Consider the following 20353-nt stretch of genomic DNA (forward strand, 5'->3'; position numbering starts at 1 on the left):
CTGTCACACAGGGCACCACGCTTAGCAGGGCCTCATGCTTGATTTGATGCTCTGCTATCACCATCTTGAAAATCTTTATAATTTTTGAACAAGGGACCCTGTGTTTTCATTTTGAACCAGACCTACACATTACATAGCCAGTGTTGCTTTTAATAGGATCAGACTTGACTCTCAAAAATGTCCCAGATTGGGAAAAAAAATTTCCTAGGGTCACCCTTCTGATTACACACAACAGAGCCTTTAAAAGCTCATCATGCAATTTTTGCCTTATTGCCTGAAATACACAAAAGCCTGGTTACTCTTCTGTAACAGACTGCACAGGGGGGTTTTGTCACTAGGTACAGTCACATCCACACATGGTTTGCATTTTCCATCACAAGCTACTACATGCAAATCCACCTTGACAATTTCCACAGTAAGAGCCAGAGAAATGACAATAATCTTCCATAAAAGGAGCTATCAGGGAAATAATAAATGTCTCGGCAAAAACATAAAGGACAGGAGGCGTGTGTGGTTCCCCTAGATCAGGGGCTGCAAACTTGAATGTCTGAGCGGCTCATGCAGGTATCAGAAATGAGTAAAACCTTCTGGTTATTGAGACAACAAGACATGATAAGAACTACAAAAAACTGAACAGCAGTTAGCATCTCAAATGGTAGTCACTATTCAATTCTGACTCAGGCAGGCACAGTGTTATCTCATTTTGTCAAAAGACAGAACCATGTCATTTTATGTGAAACCTTCTATTGTAAACACTGGGAATGAATTTCATCTTTAAAAAGTATCATCTGTGCACAAACCTTTTAGAACCAGACAGAAACCGGTCGGCAGGTGCCAGCTCCCGACACCTGTCCTGCGGTCCCTCCCCTGCTCTGGCCACTTAGACATCTACCTAAGTATTTTTGCTGCCTGAAGTGAGTCAGTAGACAACTTCCCCTTCCCCCTTGCTACTTACACAAGGGAGGAAGATTCGTATTTCATGCCTGGACAGGTCAATGAATATCTGAGAGAGAACCTATTAAGTGGTCAGTTTCCAGTTCTGTAAAAGCAATTGACTGTATCTCCCCCTCAAATGTAGAAACTTTCATAGCTGGTGGCAACCTCCCATCCAGGACCACCTCCGAGTGCCCCCTCCATGCTGCGTTCTGGTTGTCCACTTCTGGTCATGTCCAGACACATTGATATCATAGGAAAAAAAAAAGCCATACCAGGCAAAGCATGTGTCTGCTGGGGCAGCCGAAAGCGGGGACCTCTACTGATGGGCGTCTCCGGTGTCTCTAAAAATGACTGATTCTGGTTAAAATCATGAGTGGCCTCTGATTTCACTGACAAGTATTTGGGATTATCACTTTTTCCTTTGACAAACTACTAAAAGAAAAAGTGAATCCACACGGCTCAGAGGAGAGAAGCTGCTTACAAAGTGAGTGTGGGCCTCTGGGACTCTGCCTACGGTCCTGCCTCTTCCTTACTCATTTAGTTCACACACCTTTGATATTGCTAAGTGTGACCCTACTTAACTGCCTCATTTAATTCCAGTTACGTCACGTGCACAGTTTATCCAATCTTCCCCTCTGGGTGCTATTTCTATATTGCACATAAGCCCCCCGAGAATGGGGACATCCTCTCCTTGGTCACTTCTTAGCCCCTCGTGGACAGCAAGGCTCAGCAAATGTTTGGGAAACATCAGAATATAAGAAAAAGGGAATGACTCCCTCTGTGAACATTTGTGTCCACGCCATCTTTGCTTCTTCTAGTCAATCTTCAGAGTAAATTCCTCAAAGTACTGTGGTTGAGAAAGAGATGTGTGGATTTAACTTTGATCAATAGGGACAAACTGCCTCCTAAAGAGACAACAGCAAACTGAATCCCAGGACGACACTGTTGATGTTTTGAGGGGTTTAATCATAATTTCTTATCTAAATTTTAAGCTCCTTTAAAGATGCAAAATATTTTTTTTTTACATTTTATTTTATGTTCTCTATAAGATCTACTTTGTAAGCAGTAGACAGGTGTTCAACAAAAGACTTTTTTTCAATTATAATTAATATACTAGGATATAAAAAGAGTTTAATTCAGGAGTGGAAAAAAAGTTGATTGCTGTTTTAAGCAGTACACTTAAAAAAAAAAAAAAAACCTGTAAATTAACCCAACTAACCAGAAACCATAAGCAGAAAAAGAGGTAAAAATTGATTTTTTGTAGGTGGAGGGGTGGGGACACAGATGCGAGAAGGGAGTGTATACAAATAAAATCCTAGCAGGCAAGAGTCTTTTTCAAAAGTGTCTGAGTAATAATGAAATTGATTTGATGCTTTCTTTGATGACCTCTCTTTTTTATTTTAAATGTGTAGACCATTGCTTTTTAAATTAGGTTGAACGGAATTACTTTGGTTTCCAGAACTGTAGAATTTCCCTTAAATTCTACAAATTCATTAACCAATTTTATTTGTAACACCAAGACTAGAAGTAAATCTGTCAATGAAACAAACAAAGAGGGGAAAAGAACAGCTCAGAGTTTAACCCTCCAATCCAGGTGCACAGTCAGGGCGGCAGAGGACGAGGAGACACCGCCTCTCAATGTCGCCTCAGTGGAGCCCCGCCCTGCAGCCCCCGAGGGCGCCTGCACCCTGTCACCCTGGCCTTGAAGGAAATTCTAAAAATGACAGGCCCGGTCGTGGAATGAGGAACATCCCACACACTGCCACTCCTTGTTCCAAAATTAGACTTTGTCATAGACACTGATCTTCAAGCTGGTAAAAATAGCTGTGTGCTCAGGGGAGTCCCAAAGTGTCCCGGGTAATGAGTTTCCCTGCAGCTTCCGCAGCCGGGCAGCGGCGGCTACTGAGCAAACCGGCCCCTGCCACCCGTCTCATTCCACAGAGAGTCCTTCCCCTCACCCCGCGGGCCCACCCCACCCTCTCTACACCCTCTTCAGAGTGAATACTTAATAATGCACAGAGTTAAAAAAGGAGGAGGTGGGGAGAAGACTTAGCAGACAGAAGATGGCTACCAAAAGAAACAGGACTTCTTGTAACAGGAATTTTCTTACACACACTCTAAGTTGATATGTATTTCTGAAAGGTACTCTGCTATTCCAGGTAATCTGAAAATGTGAAGACAGTTCTCCGTGTGGATATTAGAGAAATATAAGGGCTTTAAAACCCTTCTAGGGAGTGAAGAGGTTTAGGATAAAAGCAACCTGAGTTCCTGGCTCCAACAGTAATGAGCTCCAAGGCTGCAGGCAAGTGACTTAACCACTCTGAGCATCTGTTTCATCATCTACAAGAGCTGGACAGTGACTCCTTCCAGGCCAAGGGTCATGAACCCCCTTGAACTGCAAGCCCCGTGGGACCATGGGCTTCACCTGTCAGGTACCCCTGCAGCCTAGAGCACACAACACAGCATATCAGGTCCCCCGTGAACATGTTTGAATGAGGACGCATGAATGAATCCACCTCACAGAGATATGGCATTGATTCAAGAAGAAGCCAGGAAAGCGGCTTGATAAGTGGCGGTGGTCGTTCTTACTCAAGAGCCTGGCATGTGGCAGGGGCTTCACACATAAACAGCACTATTAGCAAAACAACATCAGGTAGGAAACATATTTAAACAGTAAAATCAAAGCACTAGATAAGTATTATTCCAGACGTCTGCACGGTGTGGGGACAGACACTAAGGCGGCCCCGTGGTCCCCTCCTCCAGGTGTGCACACCCTCGTGTGATCCCCTCCCCTGCCCGTGGGAAGGACTTGTGATCTGCTTTCAACCAACAGCCTATGACACGGTGGTGAGACATCACGTCCATGACTGGAGTCCATAGGACCGTGGCCCCCATTTTGCAGGGAGAGTCTTTCTTGCTAGCTTTGATGAAGTAAGTGGCTGTGTTGGGAAGGCCCATGTGGCAAGGAACTGAGGGTGGCCTCTGGGAGCTAAGGATGGCCTCCATCCAACGGCCAACAAGAAACTGAGGTCCTTGATCCTACAGCCCCAAGGTGGTAAACTCCACCAATAACCACCGTGAGCTTGTGAGTGGGTGGGTCCCCAGCCTCACCTTCCGTGAGGCCCGAGCATCTCAACCTTGTGAGAACCTGAAGCAGGGGGCCTGGGTAAGCCCTGCCAACCCCCCTGACCCACAGCAACTATTAGGTTTTAAATAAACGTGTGTTGTTTTATGGTGCATAGTTTGTGGCACTTTGTCACACAGCAACTGAAAACGAATACAGGTAGAAACGTAGGCAGGACATCACTTGGCCAAAGCCTGGGTAGCGAATGCCCAGAGAGGGGCCGTCTGGTGTGTGAGAATGGAGAGCGGCAGGGACTGCGGAAACCTGAAGATCCCCGTTCTACCCAAAGAAGGAAGGCATTCCTTTCGTGTTTCTGATGGTTGCCACGTGGGGACGTGAGATCAGAGTGACTTTTTCGCTTTTCAAGATAATACAGAAATTTGAGTTTTATGTGAGGCCTCTTAGTTTTTAAACGCTGGACATTAATTTGGAATTTTTAGAAGAGCAGTGAGCTGATCTCACACAGGACAAAAAGAAAAAAAGAAAAAAGAAAAATAAACACATCTCAGGGCTTGACTTCGAGATAAAGTGTAAGGTGGGGGTTACCCCAGCACGCCTGCTTCAAATTCGAGCTCCGGTCCTTCCAAGCCGGTGGCACTGTGCCTTCCACCCAAGGGTCGTTGTGAGGGTTAGAATGTACACACGAAGTCAAAACACTGTCTGCTACAGAGTAAAGACTCAGTATTGCCGATACTGTTATTGTATTAGTTACCTCAGCTGCTGTAACAAACTTACCACAATGTGGGGACTTGAAATGACACAAATGTATTCTCTTCCAGCTCCGGAGGCCAGAAGTCCGAAATCAGGTTCACTGGGCTAATGAAGTCAAGGCGCCAGCAGGGCTGGTTCCTTTTGGGAGTTCCAGGGGAGAATCCGTGTCCTGACTTTTCCCAGCTTCTAGAGGTCACCCACATCCTTGGGGTCACATCTCCCTCTTCTACCTTCAAAACTATCTGCAGACTCTTCCAATCTCTCTCTGTCTGTCCCTCTGCTTCCACTGTCTCATTACCTCCCATCTGGCTCTGACTCCTCCTGTTTCCTCCTTCCGAGGACCCTTGTGATGACACTCGGCCCACCTGGATGGTCCAGGACAATCTCCCATCTCAAGAGCTTTAACTTAATCACATCTGCGAAGTCCCTTCTGCCACACAAGGTAATGTTCACAGGTTCCAGGGATTAAGATGTGGAAGAGCTCTGGGGAGCCATTATTCAGCCAATCACAGTGATGATGACGATGATGATAATAATAATAATAATAGTAGTAGTAGTAGTAGTATTAATAGTAGTAATAATTATTATTATTATTCTAATCACAAGCCTCTTCTTTATGACTTCCGAGATTCAGGGCCGTGAGTCTCATCCAAACCAATTCACTCAAGGCTGTAACTTCAAACTGTCATGAGTCCCACGGCAACGCATTCTATCTTGAAAGCTTTTACAACAGTGACAGCTAACAGTGGATTAGGGCTTCCTAACAATGAGATTAGCTTCACCACGGTTCTCCACTGACGACCCTGACCATCTCAGAGACGCAAGCCCATGGCAGCATGAAGGTGATTCCCAGTTGAGATTCCAGCCAGACCTGCGTGGATCCACTCCCAGTAACTCAAAACCTCCGCTTAGGGAGTGTGGGCCAACAGCAGTATCTCCATTTGCTTCATTTTAGCACAGCATCTCTTCTCTCCCCTCATCAGAGATTGATTCAAGTACGCTGATTTTAAGCTTTTCACCATCCCTAGTTTAACGTCCTTGAGATTCAGATCCCATTTTGAAGCTTACTCATTTCCATCTAAAACAGGATGTTTTCACTTTAAAAATCACATTCATTTGATAGAGCTTGTTAAGAATACAGCAAATTAAAAGCAAACAACATTATATTGCAGTTAAATTTGCAAAGGGATGATGTGAACAAATTACTCATATTCCTGATTAATTTTTAGTGGAAGTAATGAGAAGGTTGTAAATGGAAAAATGTGTGCCTGCAGAACTTGCCTTTCAAGCACATAATAATTTATGCTAATTGATGGCTTTATAAAAAGGTAATCTTAAAACTTCAGATGTTTAAAGGCATCTAATGGGATGTGTGTGTGGCTCACAACTTTAATGCAATGGCATGCTGCCCTGTAAGTTCAAAATGACTTGAGTTCTACTTTACATCTATATTTATATCTCTCTATCTACTCACCCATCCATTCCTCCATGCATTTATCTATCTTTACTGCAAGATCCAGAACTGGGAAGCATACAAGGAAATGGATACCAGGACTAAATTAATTCAGAAAAAAAAAATTTTAAATGGTTGGGGAAAAAAAAAATCAAAAGAAGAAGAGTATTTCTTAATATGTGAAAATTACATGAAATGTGAATTTCAGTGTTCATTGATTCCATGTTACTTATGCTTGCTTTTGCTCTAAAAAGCAGAATTAAAGAGTTGCAAAGCCTAAAATATTTACTATCTTGCCCTTTACAGAAAGTTTTGCTGATCCCTGCTCTAAAATCCCAGAGTGCTGCGTGCACAGGTCATTTGGGAATAATCTAGAGCTGCTTTGGGATAGATCATATTGCTGGCATGCTTCTCCCCCTCTTTAAATCCAACCACCCTACATGGTTAAATCATAAATTTTCCAAATGCCCAAATCTGACCATGCCAACCCGGTTCCTCTTGGGTTTGCAGATTTCATTCCAGAAGTGAATCTCTATGCATGGGTTTGCAGCCACAACATATGATTTGCATTACTTAACTGTTGTGCATTCATCTCAGATTTTTGTGAATTCATTCTTTTTAAAGAAGAAACTCATGAATCATAATTCTCTGTAAAACTCACAGTCCCCAGCACCATGCAATGGACACAGTAGGTGTTCCGAGAGAGCGTTTATATGTGCCCATGCGTCTCTGTGCTTGTGGTGTCATTAGACATTGATGACTGTGAAGGTTTATCCACCAGTGATGGCAAATGCATGGCGGTGGGCAGGAGGGAGACCTACAGATAGGTTATCTTTGTCCCACAAAGAGTTCACTGTTTTCTTGTTGATTTCAACTGCAATTAATTTCCAACAGTTACAAACTGGAGGATATTATGCACAGATTCAAATTCTTGACTTCAGTGGAAAAAAAATCAAGAGCTCTCTTACATGCGAACCACAATCTCATGTCAACAGCTGTCCGATCCCGAGCTTTTGACATTTCACCCCAGTTTCCCCTTAGCCCTCTTCTCTCGTTTACACTTTCTCTCTGACCCCTTCTGATGTTTGAAATTATAACTTCTGATACAGTTATAAATACATAAATATTGGTAGATAATCCACACAGCTGTGTCCATAGATGTCCGTACACATCCCATTGACTCTAATGGACATACATACACACTGCAAGATGCTGAATGCTGTGTTCCCCACCTTCAAATTCGTATGTTCAAATCTTAACCCCCAAGGCGATGGTATTAGAAGGTGGGGCCTATGGGAGGTGCTTAGGTCGTGAGGGTGGGGCCCTCATGAATGGCATTAGTGTTCCTATGAAAGGGACCCAGAGAGACCTCTCACCCCTTCTGCCCTGTGAGACACAGAAAAGACAGCCATCTATGACCCAGGAAGCAGGTCCCATCAGAATCTGCCGGCACCTTGACCTTGGACTCCCCAGCCTCCCAGTGAGAAGTAACTTTGTTTTTTTATAAATCGCTCAGTCTATGGCATTTTGTTGTAGGAGCCTGCTCTGATTAAGACACACACGTAACAACTGAGGCACAAGTGGGTAAGAAATGATGAGGGGTGTGTGTCTCTGTGTTACCCACTGGCCGCTCTGGGCTTCCCAAGGATGACATTAGTCCAAGCAACACACTGCTGAGTGCAGGAGAAAACCACGTGCCCCCAGGGATACTGACCACGTCTGCAGCGCAAAGATTCCACGCCTGCATCCTACAGCGGCGCAGACGGGTCGTGAGCGAGCAATTCCAAACATACCATTGAATTTTTCACGCTCTGGAGCAGGCGCTCGTGCTGCTCGGCGATGGCCAAGGCAGCAGAGTGGACCTTCTGGTAGATGGCCTCCCCATCTCGCGTTTGAAAGATAAACAGCCCTTCACCAGTCTCACACATCCTGTGAAAACAAAGACAGGCAGCTCGTGAGAGTCAGCTCCCGCAAGTTCAGTGCACTGAGAGCCTAGACTGTTCCACGAGCCTAGGCTCATTTATTTGGTATGAGATTGGGATTCCTGTTCCCATGTGCGAAACAAAGTTGGCCAGAACCAAAATGTTCGAGGAACTGTTATTAATACGGGCAGGGAAACAATCACTCTAAGCCAACACTGGGCCCAGCGTTTCTTGCCGTGTAGGTTTTGTCATAGAAGGTTAACACAAAGCTATATCTTGATTCCCAGTATCCACCTATTTCCCGTACGACTCTCATACAGGACCCCTGCACAACTGCCCTCCCATCACAGTCCACGAGGCAGAAAACGCATCACTAACTGTGCCATTCAGCGCAGAGGTGGAAGGATTCTGTGACTCTCAGATTCTGTTCTAACCACCCTTACAGATGATGGCTTTAAGAATGATTTCATTTCCAGAATCATAGATCAAACTTCACCTCAGCTTTCACTCATTGTGGTGAACCAAGCGCAGCTCAGAGTTTTTTTTAATGAACGATGAACATAACCGTTCTGAGTTAATGTGCGGAACATGAGAGAAGCTACTCAAGGAAATCTATATGGGTTTCATCATTAATATTAAGGACTAAAAGGAGGATCATTTCCACCTCAGACTGTTTAAAAAACAGAAATGAATTCTATTAATAAGGGAAGACTGGTACACATAATTAGGCAAGAACCAAATAAATGTGTTTTAACTACCAATTATATATAATTACCAAATATATTTTAATTATTCTCAGCATTTTTAAAGAACTTGGACAAACTCATCAAGGATAATTTTTAAAGGACATTTTTTAAAGTTCTAATTTTGATACATAATGCATATCAACAGTAAACTAAGAGGTTGTTTTTGCTTGTTTTAAAGATCAATATTTAATTATTATTAAACTAATTATTAACAATGACTTAATTATTCTAATACCTAATTCCGGTCCTTCCACCTCAGAATCTCTTGCTGAAAAGCTGAACACTGGCCTTACTGCCCGAGTTCTGTTCACATCCAGAGGTTCATGTCTAAAGAACTTTTTAACACAGCAATGGACACCAAACAAATTTTCAACTCAGACTACCGTTAATTATTTTATCTATTCTAGTCTCTGCAATTAATGCAATGAGAAAGGAAGACTTATCCTTATCTAATGTTCCACAGTTGGCCTAATACCACGGCCATATGGCACTTTTCAGCATATACTGCACAGTGTACATTAATTGGTCAAAATTAATGTAAGAAGAAGAAAGAGAAAAACTGGAAGTCTCCATCAACAAGCTAATATGAAGAATAGCTTATGAGGTTGATCGTGTGATTTTAACTAGTAAGTCGTTCTAATCCAATGAAGAAATAAAAACTAAAAACTAAAACTCAAGTCCCATTTCCTTCCTGAAGATTTCTTAAAATACCCCCGCCTTCACTGCGATCCCCTCTTCATCTGATCCACCATACGGATTTGATTCTACTACTTGGCACCTAATTCTGCAAGATCTTACGTTTTTCACAACTCTTTTTTTCCATCAAATATAAAAATACAATTTGTTAAGAGGAAAAACTGTCAATCAATTCTGTAAGAGCATGTGGTCTTCTGTTTCCTCTCGGTCAGAGGTCATTATTTATTTACTTACCTAGATGCTAACCTTGGTCCCAGACAGGATGAAGCTACCTGTTACTCAGCAACACCTGTAGGATGACTGATTCATAGCAAACCCTGTGACTGCTTCTCAAATTTGATAATCTAGTAGCTTTTAAAATGCTTCTAACTGCAACCCACAGTAATCAATACAGTTCAGACTGTGACCCAGTGTGTCTGTCCATCTATTTCTCTATCATCAGGTACCGTGTAGCTATCTGCCTATCTATCATCAGCTTATAACACGTTGATATTTTCTATTCTATTTTTAATACCAGTGGTGAACTGCTTAATGTATGTTATAACCCACTCATCAGTGAGACCTACTCTTTGAGAATCACTTTTATCCAGTGTCTGCGTTTGATTAACATAATGAATCCACAATCTTTTTTAATTTCATTTGAATCTCTAAGTAATTATTGTGATCAAAAACAAGTGAAATTAAAAAAAAAAACAAATGAAACCAAGATAGTTACAGTAGCAAGTATTCTTCTTGAAAGTACAGACCTCCTTTGCCTTCACCTGAGATGGGAGAGACACGCACATTCACGCGCGCACGCACGCGCAAACACATACCACACACCCACTACTTACCACTTACAGAAAAGGACCAGGAGTCACAACCTCAAATTCTGCCAGGATTTAGACAAAGGCCACGAACGGTAAGGAGGCTCAGAGACACACAGAGAGCCTGCAGCTAATGACCATCAGCCACCAGTCAGCCCTGGTCAGGTGCTTGCACGGGGAAACACAAGCCCGGTGTGGCCGCACTTCTGATTGCTGACGAGAAACCAGAGATCTTGACTTTTATGTGAAATAAACTGAATTTTTAATGTTGGCAACTTTTGCCTTTTTTTTTTTAAGCAATGGGGGCCAAAACGCCAGGAGGCCACCAGTTTGCATTAAAGAGACAAAAATGGACTAAAGAGCTTTAAATAGAACGGAGATGAGGCCGTTGGTCTGCCCTGCTGGGACTTTCATCCACACTGTTCAAAGGCATATGCCCTTCGGTGAGACAGCGCGGCCCAGAAAGCGTGGGTAGTGAACAAAAATTGACCTCAGATGCCCTTCCATAGGGTCTCTTCTAATCTCTACCCACGAGTTCTTTTGTTTCTTTCATCCCCAGGCCCCAACCCAATAGATTTGTTTGTTACTGTTTCATAAGCAGTTTTACAACCCATTAAAAATGTTACAAGAGGCCTTTGGCAAAATAATATAATAGGCCAACTTCCCAAGGCAAGTAAGAAGAAAATAGGGGGGAGAAAAAAAGAAAGAAAAAAGGAAAAGGAAGGCAGTAAAAAGAAAGCACATCAAACAGGGTAATGCTCTTACATAACCTAATTCAGCAACGTCTGCTTAGCATCTCCGGAGAAAAGACAGCACGGGGCTAAGACGTGTAATGGGTTCACCCATCATAGACTCGCAAACACCCAGGTTTTGACATTTAATGGTCCTGATCCCTTGTTTTCTCTTTACCCACTGGCTTTTAACGTGGTCATTTTAGACAGTATCCAAAACCACCCCGAATGCCCCAAGACTCTTTCCTTCAGGCCCTATGCTAACAGAAACCAGGGACAGAAACCCAGAGAAAGCAAAATAAAGAGTTCAAGTTGACCTTTCCTACATCCGCAGTGAAGACAGGGAGCCAGATATTAGAACAATACGCTCATATAAATGGACCTATAGTTTTGAATTTCTCAGTATTTCTTTACCTAAGTGATATGCCAGTCACTCCAAACCATGGATGGTGCAGTTGGTTAAGAATCCCTAAGGAGACCAAGAACTCAGGAAGTATCGGGCAAGTCATTCACTCACGCAGACAATAAACGTGTATCGAGGCAGCGCGAACTAAGAGGCTTGGGCAAGGTACAGACTCGGGCTCCAGGCTGCCCCGCGGGCATTGCCCCTTACCAGCTTTGCAGCCTGGTGACATATGATCTAACCTCCCCACGCCTGCACTTCCATTTGTAAAATGAATATAATGACAGTAACTGTCATCTAGATTTCTTGAAAGTATTAGATAGGATACGTAGGGTGCACAAAATAAATCCTCAAATAAGCCGCATTTCCAATATTCCCCTGGAATGTAAGCGCCACATGGACAGAGGTTTCTTTCTGATTGATTCACAGCTTTTCCATCAGTGCCTAGAACAGGCCTTGGCCTGTATTTGGTGTCCAATAAAAACTGCAGACGAGATGGGATGCAGCAGGCGGGGCTGGGAAAGGAGTAACTGGGGACCTGGCCCAGGCTTCCTAGAGCAAGCTGTATCTAAACTGAGGACTCACTGAACTGCCATGGGGAGGGGAGCGGTTTGGAAGAGAAAGCAGGAAGAAACCCTGCCCTTGGCGCGTCCTGCGGTGGGACAAAATTGAGAGACTGCAACACGCTGGAGAGAGGGCGGGAGGAGGGGCTGCCCCGTGCCCTGAACCACGACTGCTCTGAGATGGTGGCCTTCACTGTCTCCACGTCACCACCTGGATGGAGGCAACAGATCCCACAGGCACTGAACGCCCACCTTTAGACTCTTTGCTCCCTCCCTGCCAATGACATTCCACACCAACGTATTTTATTAGAAAAATACAAATGGATGAGATTTGCAAATATTAACTACTATATATAAAAAAAAACAGATAAAAAACAAATTTCTTCTGTATAGCACAGGGAACTATAGTCAACACCTTGTAGTAACCTTTAATGGAAAAGAATACAAAAACGAACATATGTATTTAGATGTGTGACTGAAACCTTCTGCTGTACGCCAGAAATTGACACATTATAACTCACTATACTTCAACAAATTTTTTTAAAAAAAGAAAAATATGAATGGAATTGAAATTAGGAAGGCCAATATAAATTACTTCACTGGGGACAGTATTAATAAGCTTATAAAATCAGAAAGCCAATCAACTTCATAATTCCTCACTTTCAAGATGTATTTTGCACATGCGCTTGGGTATATGTGTGTGTGTAGAATATTTGGACATCACTAAACACAGGATGTATCTTACTTTCAACACGTATATTTAAAATATTCTTTTCTTCTCTCTGTTCCTGTAAAAGCGGTTATTAGGTCCGTATTGATTTTTACACTTACAACTATGTGATTGAAAGAACGGGACTTGTCAGACTAACATTAGGCAAATCATGATAGCGGCTGTGATGGATGTAAACAAAGGTGAAGACATGGGCTTCTTCTCTGAGGAGTTGACAATTTACCTGGTTAGACAAGATCTACGTGGATGAATGGATTCAAAAAGAATCTAAGGGTGGAATGAGCCGCATGGGCCAGAGGAGCAATGAAGAAAGGAAAGGCGTATTTGGGAAGAGAGGTGGGCTTGCCTTAGACAGCAAAAAAATGACTAAGCTGAAAACATGAGAGAAACACATCAGAAGCACCATGCAGAGAGGGACACAAAATTAGGAGCAAAAAACTACACAACATTTACATTCTTTTCTCTGTGAAAGGGAGGTGAACAAATGAAGGCAATCTCCCCCTCCTGTGGCCACAGCGATGACAAAGGAAAGCACACACAGAAACACAAAATGAAGTAAAGAAGACGCTTAACCACGTGGGATCTAGTAGCTTTATCCTGAAGAAGAACCTGGGGAGGGGTCTGTCAGGAGTTTGTCATGGAGAACAGGGGTTCTCTCCACTGGCACAATGAACATGCACAACATTGATACGGCCGATCATCCTTGGTTGTGGGGGTACCTTGGGCATTGGAGGAAGCTTAGCAGCATCTCTGGTGTCTACCCACTGGATGCGAGCAGCAGCCTCTAGCTGTGACAACCGAAAATGTCTCCAGATGTTAATAAATGTCCCCCTGGTGGCCAGATGCCCCCCAGCTGAGAATCACTGGAACAGACTGAGAACGAGGGGATGAGGAGCGCCTGACTCGAGCTTCAGCGGTAAAGAGGCTGCAAACACAGGCGGCTTCTGGGCTCAGGGAAAGCTTGCCTCGCTGCAGACTGCACTCAGGTGGGGGTGAGCAGTGCGCCCTGCACTTGTGGGTCTGCCTTGTCCTGTGTGCTCCCATCACCGGCATCGCTGCCTGGGTGACCTCAGCTTGAGACCAGGTGGCCCCGACTCTGCTAGTGCAGCATGCACACGTGCGTGTGTGTGTGTGTGTACGTCTGTATCGGCAGCAGATCAGACCAGTCTAGGCTGTCAGCTGAGGCTGTTTGGCTGTCTTTCCTGCAACCAGTGGGGCGGGATAAGGAATCAACATGAGACGTTACAGGATGTGTCGCCCAGGCTTCCGAACCCCGGCAGCTCTGTGAACACCAGTCATTCACACACAGCTTTTGTTTGTCAGGTCTCTGTGCCACCTATTTAATATTTTTCATCAACTCATGTTTTTTCCTCTTAAACAAATGTGAATGGAATCAAAGAATAACCACATGATTTAGGGTGGTCTTTGGGTCACATGGTATCAGTGGACCTGGAGACTGAGGTGATTCCTGTGGGCAATCAATGACCCAATCAGCCCTGCATGTGATGGAGCCCTGATGAAAATTCTGAACATTGTGGCTCGGGAGAGAGCTTCCCTGGCTGGCAATACTCCTGAATGTTGTCACACATCAAAACGAGGAAAGCAACGCCGTCCTGGCCCCATGGGGAGAGGCTAATAGAAGCTCTACGTCGCCTACTTCTCTGGTCTCCACCCCATGCACCTCTCCTCCTGGCTGGTGTTAATCTGTATCCTTCTCTGTAACAAAATTTAACTATGACTTTCATAGCTTTCAGTGAACCCTGAGTCATTCTAGCAAATTATTCAACTTTAGGTGGTGTGGGAACCCCTGAACTTGAAATTGGTGTCAGAAGTGAGAAAAGTCTCAGGGACTGTTCCTTCAAACTTTGCAGTCGTCCAACTCTACACAGCCTCTCGTGGCTCCCTGTCTAAGACTAAAAGCCAAATTCCTTTAGGGATCTCACATGCTAAAATCACAGACGCTCAGAGGTAGAAGGGACCCAGCCACGCTTTTCATGATGTGGCCTTGTCTTGTATATGTTCACAGCCCCCACACCTAGCACGGTGTCTGGCTGAGCACAGATGCACAATAATAAAAGATCTATTAACGACGATGATTAAAGAGGTTACGTGTGGAGGAGAACAGGGGCTCTTCCTTCTGATTTCACACATGCCTCCACTCACGGAATATTTATCATGTCTCATACTTTTATAATTAAAATTATTTTGTAGATAAATGCTAATGAAGAATGAATGGCCATATAAATGGCACAACCATATAGTTTCTGTTTTCTTTCAAAGAAGAGAATTTCACCCCTTCTGAGCAAGCTTGTGTGGAGATCTATTGCATTTGTATTCAAATTTCTCTGTTCAACACAAAGGGGAGAATGGAGCACATTTTATTTGTTAATTTGCTTTCAATCCTTTAATGAGGAATGAATATATGCTCTATAAAATATTTAGAAATGAGGAATTATTATGTAGCTTAAAATCAAGAAGACAAATACAGAATATCCACAGATTTTTATCAGAATCATGGTCCTTTCACCTGTAAACTCATCAACTGGAGGAAGATACAATTTTCTTCTCCAATGAAAAGTTATTTCACCCATTAGACTTGTTTTTAGAGTGACAGGCACAAGAAATAAATGATTTCTTTTCCAAGACTGTTCAGATGGCTTTACATCCAAAATAAAATTTTTTTTCTCACCAATTTGTGCATTCCATTTAAGGAAAAGAATTTGTACATGCAATGTCAATTTTCACATACTCTTTGCATACCTAAAAGTTTCTCTTAAAACGATGTCAGAAACACGAGAGACATTCTGCGGCTGGTAAAGAGAGGTGCTCATGTGTCGTAATTATTCAGCCCCTTTTGCCAAATGTCACCTGAGCTTCCCTCACTCCTGCAGGTGCTAAACCCAGGGTATTAATTTAAATCAGTCAGGAGGTAGGGCGGAGCCTGACACTGAAGCGTGCTAACTCGGCAGCCAGCTGTAAAATTAACAAGGAAACGCACTGGACACCTGCTACCCGGCTTCAAACAATAACGTTTCAAGAATAGTTCCGTGGGGGATGTTGCTACGGTTAGAACTTCTTGTCAGTTGGATCTTCTTAGAAAAAAATCAGAGCCCCTCTCAGTCTGATGCTTCACTGAGGTTTCAGGGTTTCTAAGTGGAAAGAACCAAATAAAAGACTAGAAAAACCTGAAATAAAATAAGCACTATGTCTCTTCTCTCCTCCCACCTGGCGCCAAAGTAAGCTAATTGTTCCTTATCTCCAGGGGCAACGAGTGGCAATTAATTGTGCAACTGTACTTTATTAAAACGCTTATATTTCAACCCTGGATTTCTTTAAGGAAAAAAAAATAGAGATATGATCAGATTTGCCTACATTGGGGAAGAGGGGGAGGAACAGCATCTAGAAGATTCTAATGACCTTTGATCATGATACCGCCGCCCAGGAGAGACAAACAACCCTGTATGCACCTGCACTAAAAACTAAAAGAAAAAAACAGGAGGTTCCAGGATTAAACTAAGAAAACAAACATGTGAGTGCACATCCAAAATGGCTGTAGGGAGCTCTGGTTAGGCAGTCTGCCTTCTCTCCCTCAGCTCTGCAGAGTTAATTAAGAAGCGGGCTAACCTGGTAGAATGCAGACACTTAGCCTTCCTAGAAATTTGCAAGGTTTGGAAGCAAGAAGACCGGACTGTGCTCATGAATCCACCACTCACTGGTCTCGTGCCTTTGGATCAGTTGCACAAATGCCCAAGTTTCCTTTTAAGGTGAGAACAACAATACTCTCTGGTTTATACGACAGCAAACGGCTTACACGAGACCATGCATGTAGCATGCTCAGCACAGTGACTTCGCATCCTAAGGGCTCAAGAAACATTAGTCACTGTTTTCAATGGTTGATATGCCTACTAGCGCAGAGTTCTGCACCTGGATAACTGGACGTCATGCTTCTTTGTTGTGGGGACTGGTTCTGTGCAGTGTACGTTGTGACAATTAAAAATATCTCCAGACACCAGCAAATGTCCCTTCGTAGCAGAATCACCCCCAGTTGAGAACCACTGTTCTGCATCTCAGCACCACTCTGAGTGGTGTCGCTAATACAGTCAGACAGCTGCTTCACCCTCTTAGCTTTCAGCAACTATTAAACACCGCATTGGACACATTTTGTTAGGTTTTTTTAAACCTCAAAAGCCTTCTGATGATGTCAGTACCCTCTTCCTGCTTTGGAAGAACCAACCCCATTCAATTTGTATCCTGTGTGCTTTCCAAAAACTGGTCAGTGCAGTGCCTGACATACAGTGGATGTTAACGGTCAACATATGGTAGGAATCTCTCTCTCTTCTATTGGCCGATGGTGAGAGAACATCTCAAAGTGCCTGGAAGCCCCATGTGGAGCCAGAGTGAAGCCATCTAGAAGAAACAGGACTGAGAGATGAAATCTAGGGTCACTATTTGGACTCTGAATCAACCCAAGCCTGAAGCCATCCCTACTCCATGGACTTTGGGTTCTGAAAACCAATGAACGTCTTTTCTGCTTGTGTCATTTTGGGTTGACACAATCACCTACTACTCACCAGGCACGATGCCAGGTGTTTGTACATGCACCTTTATTTAACCTTCATGGCCATCTTGTAAGAGACATAATACATTACACCCCTTTTGGAGGTGGCCAATGGAAGCTCAGAGAATTAGGTCATTCACTCAAGGTCCCACCACCAGAATATGACAGAACTATAATTTCATTCCATTTCCTCCAATTCCCAGCCCAGTTTATCACACCTGCCCTGTTGTCAATCTTGGTGGGGTAAAATGGGGCCATTCAGCAGGAACAACACTCAGCTCCAACTCTAACAGAAGCTAAAGGTGAGCAGAACTTTGCCCAAGGTCCTTGGGAAGACTCCCTGCATTCTAGAGGGGAATGTTGTGAAATCTTTGCAGCCGCATGTTGGATATGTGAAAACCATTTGCCTAGAGCGACTTAACTCCTGTGCATCTATCGATGTGAGACAGGGAGAAAATTATCTTAGTTAATATGAAACTGCCTTGTTTTGCACACATTCAAAAATAGCCAAGGAAAAAAATTATCTCCACTAATAAAGCGAGGCAGATATGAAACCTTCACACTTGGGGGAACACAAATGATATTATCCTGAGCATCTTGATGGTAACTATAAAAATTCATCTTTATTTGAGTTACCTTGAATCCAACACTGTCTGGATCCTGCACACACAGTCCTGCTCCCAAAGTAATTATAATAGAAATCTCAAATTACTACATAAGGGAAACCCAGCGCCTTCGAGACCATCTACATGCATTGCTGTTTTTATCTACAACCACCCGCAAGGAAGTTATTACACAGATAAATTTACAAGGGAAGTTAAACACCTTGTCCAAAGTCAACAGCTAATAAAGGTCAGAAGGCAGGGTCGCTCCGATTCCTGAACCAGAGTCCCTTACACCACGCTGTGAGATTAGAAAGAGCCTAGAAAGACATTTCTGATACTTTTCCTTCTGATCCTTCATTCAAACTCAAGGCTGCACCAGCCCCACAAAGCACGACCACTGAATAAGGATGCTACTCAAATTCAATAAATCTAAGTCCCTACGATATTTGAGACACGACACTGTGAGATACTGACTGAAGGTATTACAATCACCTAACTGCAGGAGTTCTTGGACAAAATACCCAAAAGGTTAGACCAAAAAAAGACTAAAATCATAAACTAAAACTCTTTCGTTTTCTAAGTCAGCCCTTTATGGCTTTTGGTCAAAGACCATTGGAATATTTCTGAAATTCATGTCTCCAACATACCCACACTTTTCACCCACCATCTCCTTCCCCTGAGCTACTTCAGTGCCTCCCCACGTCCACACCTGCCACCTCTACCCTCTTATTGACAAAATATGAACATGATTACACAACACACACACACACAGACACACACAGATGCACACCTGCTTAAAATTCTCTACGGTTTCCTACCACACTTTGGAGAATAATCAAGGTTTTAAAAATAATCTCCTAGATCCTTACCAGTTCTACTGGATTTCAACGTGAATAAGTTGAACTTTTGCAAGATATGTGTGACATGAGAACCTGGAAGACTGAGATCATTTCAAAAAAGTTTCAAATATTCATAAGATACTACAAACATTTACTAAGATTTTAGCCTCAGAAGTGACAATAAAAAGCCACACATACTCTTTTCCTATTACTATTTCCTATAAACATAGTGAAACAAAGAAATACTGAAAAATGTTAATGCTGGAATAAATGCTGCCCCAAACAGGCCCCAAACATCTTGATCAATGCAGAATTCTCCTGCACGTCAATGTGAAATACAGTGGGGAATGGGCCAAGGGGCACAGTCAGTGGAAAAGTCTATTTTCTGTTATAAAACACATTTCATACCTAGATTCCACTGGTTACAACTAATACATAATAAATAATTTCTGAGACCCAAACAGGGAAATATACCCACCTTCACAAACAAACTCCTAATTTTCTATAGAGATTTTTCCCATAAGGATAATAAGGAAGGGATTCTGACAACAGAAGAACGCTGCTCTAAAGAGAAAAGTGGTATTTGCTAACGTGAGAAACCGCAGGCTCTGGGAGACTCGCTGATGGGTTTATAGCATTTCCATTTCCAGGTACTTAAAATTTAAATAGACCAGAGAGGAGCTGTACAGGAAAGAAGAATGTAAACACTTTCTAGGATAGCTGTAAGAGCATCAAATGGACCATACTTCTGAAAAGCAAATTTTAATAGCTGGGCTTTGTTTATAATCGTGTGAACAGATTAATTTGGAGCATTACTGGTATATATTCAGGGAAGTAGCGTCTTAGGTGTTAAAAACTTCTGTTATTATCTGCTATTGTATTCCTGTCAGGGATAACTGTCCATCTTTAAAAAAATAAATAATTTAAGTCATAAATTGATTTTTTTCAACTTTAATGTAATGTCAGGCCATATTCAGAAGGACTCGCATTTCTTAAAGTTTAAGTCACTTAAAATTCTAAAATATAAAATTTCATCTGCAGTGCTTCAAAAAAAAAAAAAAGCCTACATTCTGAGGGAAGAAGGTGAACAAGAGACAGCGATTGGACTAATCTCTTGGTCGCTAGTGATCAACCCAATTATTATTGGCACCATCTTCTCTCTTCAAAATTAACTTCAAAAAGGAAAAACGAAAGGTTTCAAAAGCAATTTATTGGGTCTGCAAGAAGCAAGCTGTAGAATTAACCTCCTCCAGTATCAGTGTCATTCATTACACTGAGAAAAATAGATGGAATTTAATAAATTGCAAGTTGAAAAATGTCAATGGCCCCTCACGTTAATAACCGACCGCAGTAGGCTCAGTGAGGACACATAGACATAACAGCAATAGGGAAGTCTTCCAAACACCAAGAATTTGGCCTCTGTTCAGCATGACCCTGCAAATGGTAAACATTTCAGCTCCCGCGACTACTGCAGCTTCAGTCTGTGGTGTGGACTCAAACCATGTAGTGAAAATTCCTAACACATTCATG

General features: G+C 42.8%; 1 protein-coding gene across 2 annotated transcripts in view; it reads right to left on the bottom strand.

The window, feature by feature from the left end:
• The window catches only part of DOK5 (docking protein 5), a 127480-nt gene that overhangs the window by 20635 nt on the left and 86492 nt on the right, over positions 1–20353 (bottom strand). For both annotated transcript variants that reach the window (XR_010385006.1, XM_031433580.2), the window contains exon 6: positions 8018–8153. Coding sequence is in view for 1 of the 2 variants with exons in the window: in XM_031433580.2 (XP_031289440.1) it covers positions 8018–8153 (136 nt within the window). In the remaining variant the exon portion in view is untranslated. The remainder of the gene's footprint in view (positions 1–8017; positions 8154–20353) is intronic.

This window comes from Camelus dromedarius, chromosome 18, assembly GCF_036321535.1.
Source record: "Camelus dromedarius isolate mCamDro1 chromosome 18, mCamDro1.pat, whole genome shotgun sequence".
Classification (NCBI taxonomy): Eukaryota; Metazoa; Chordata; class Mammalia; order Artiodactyla; family Camelidae; genus Camelus; species Camelus dromedarius.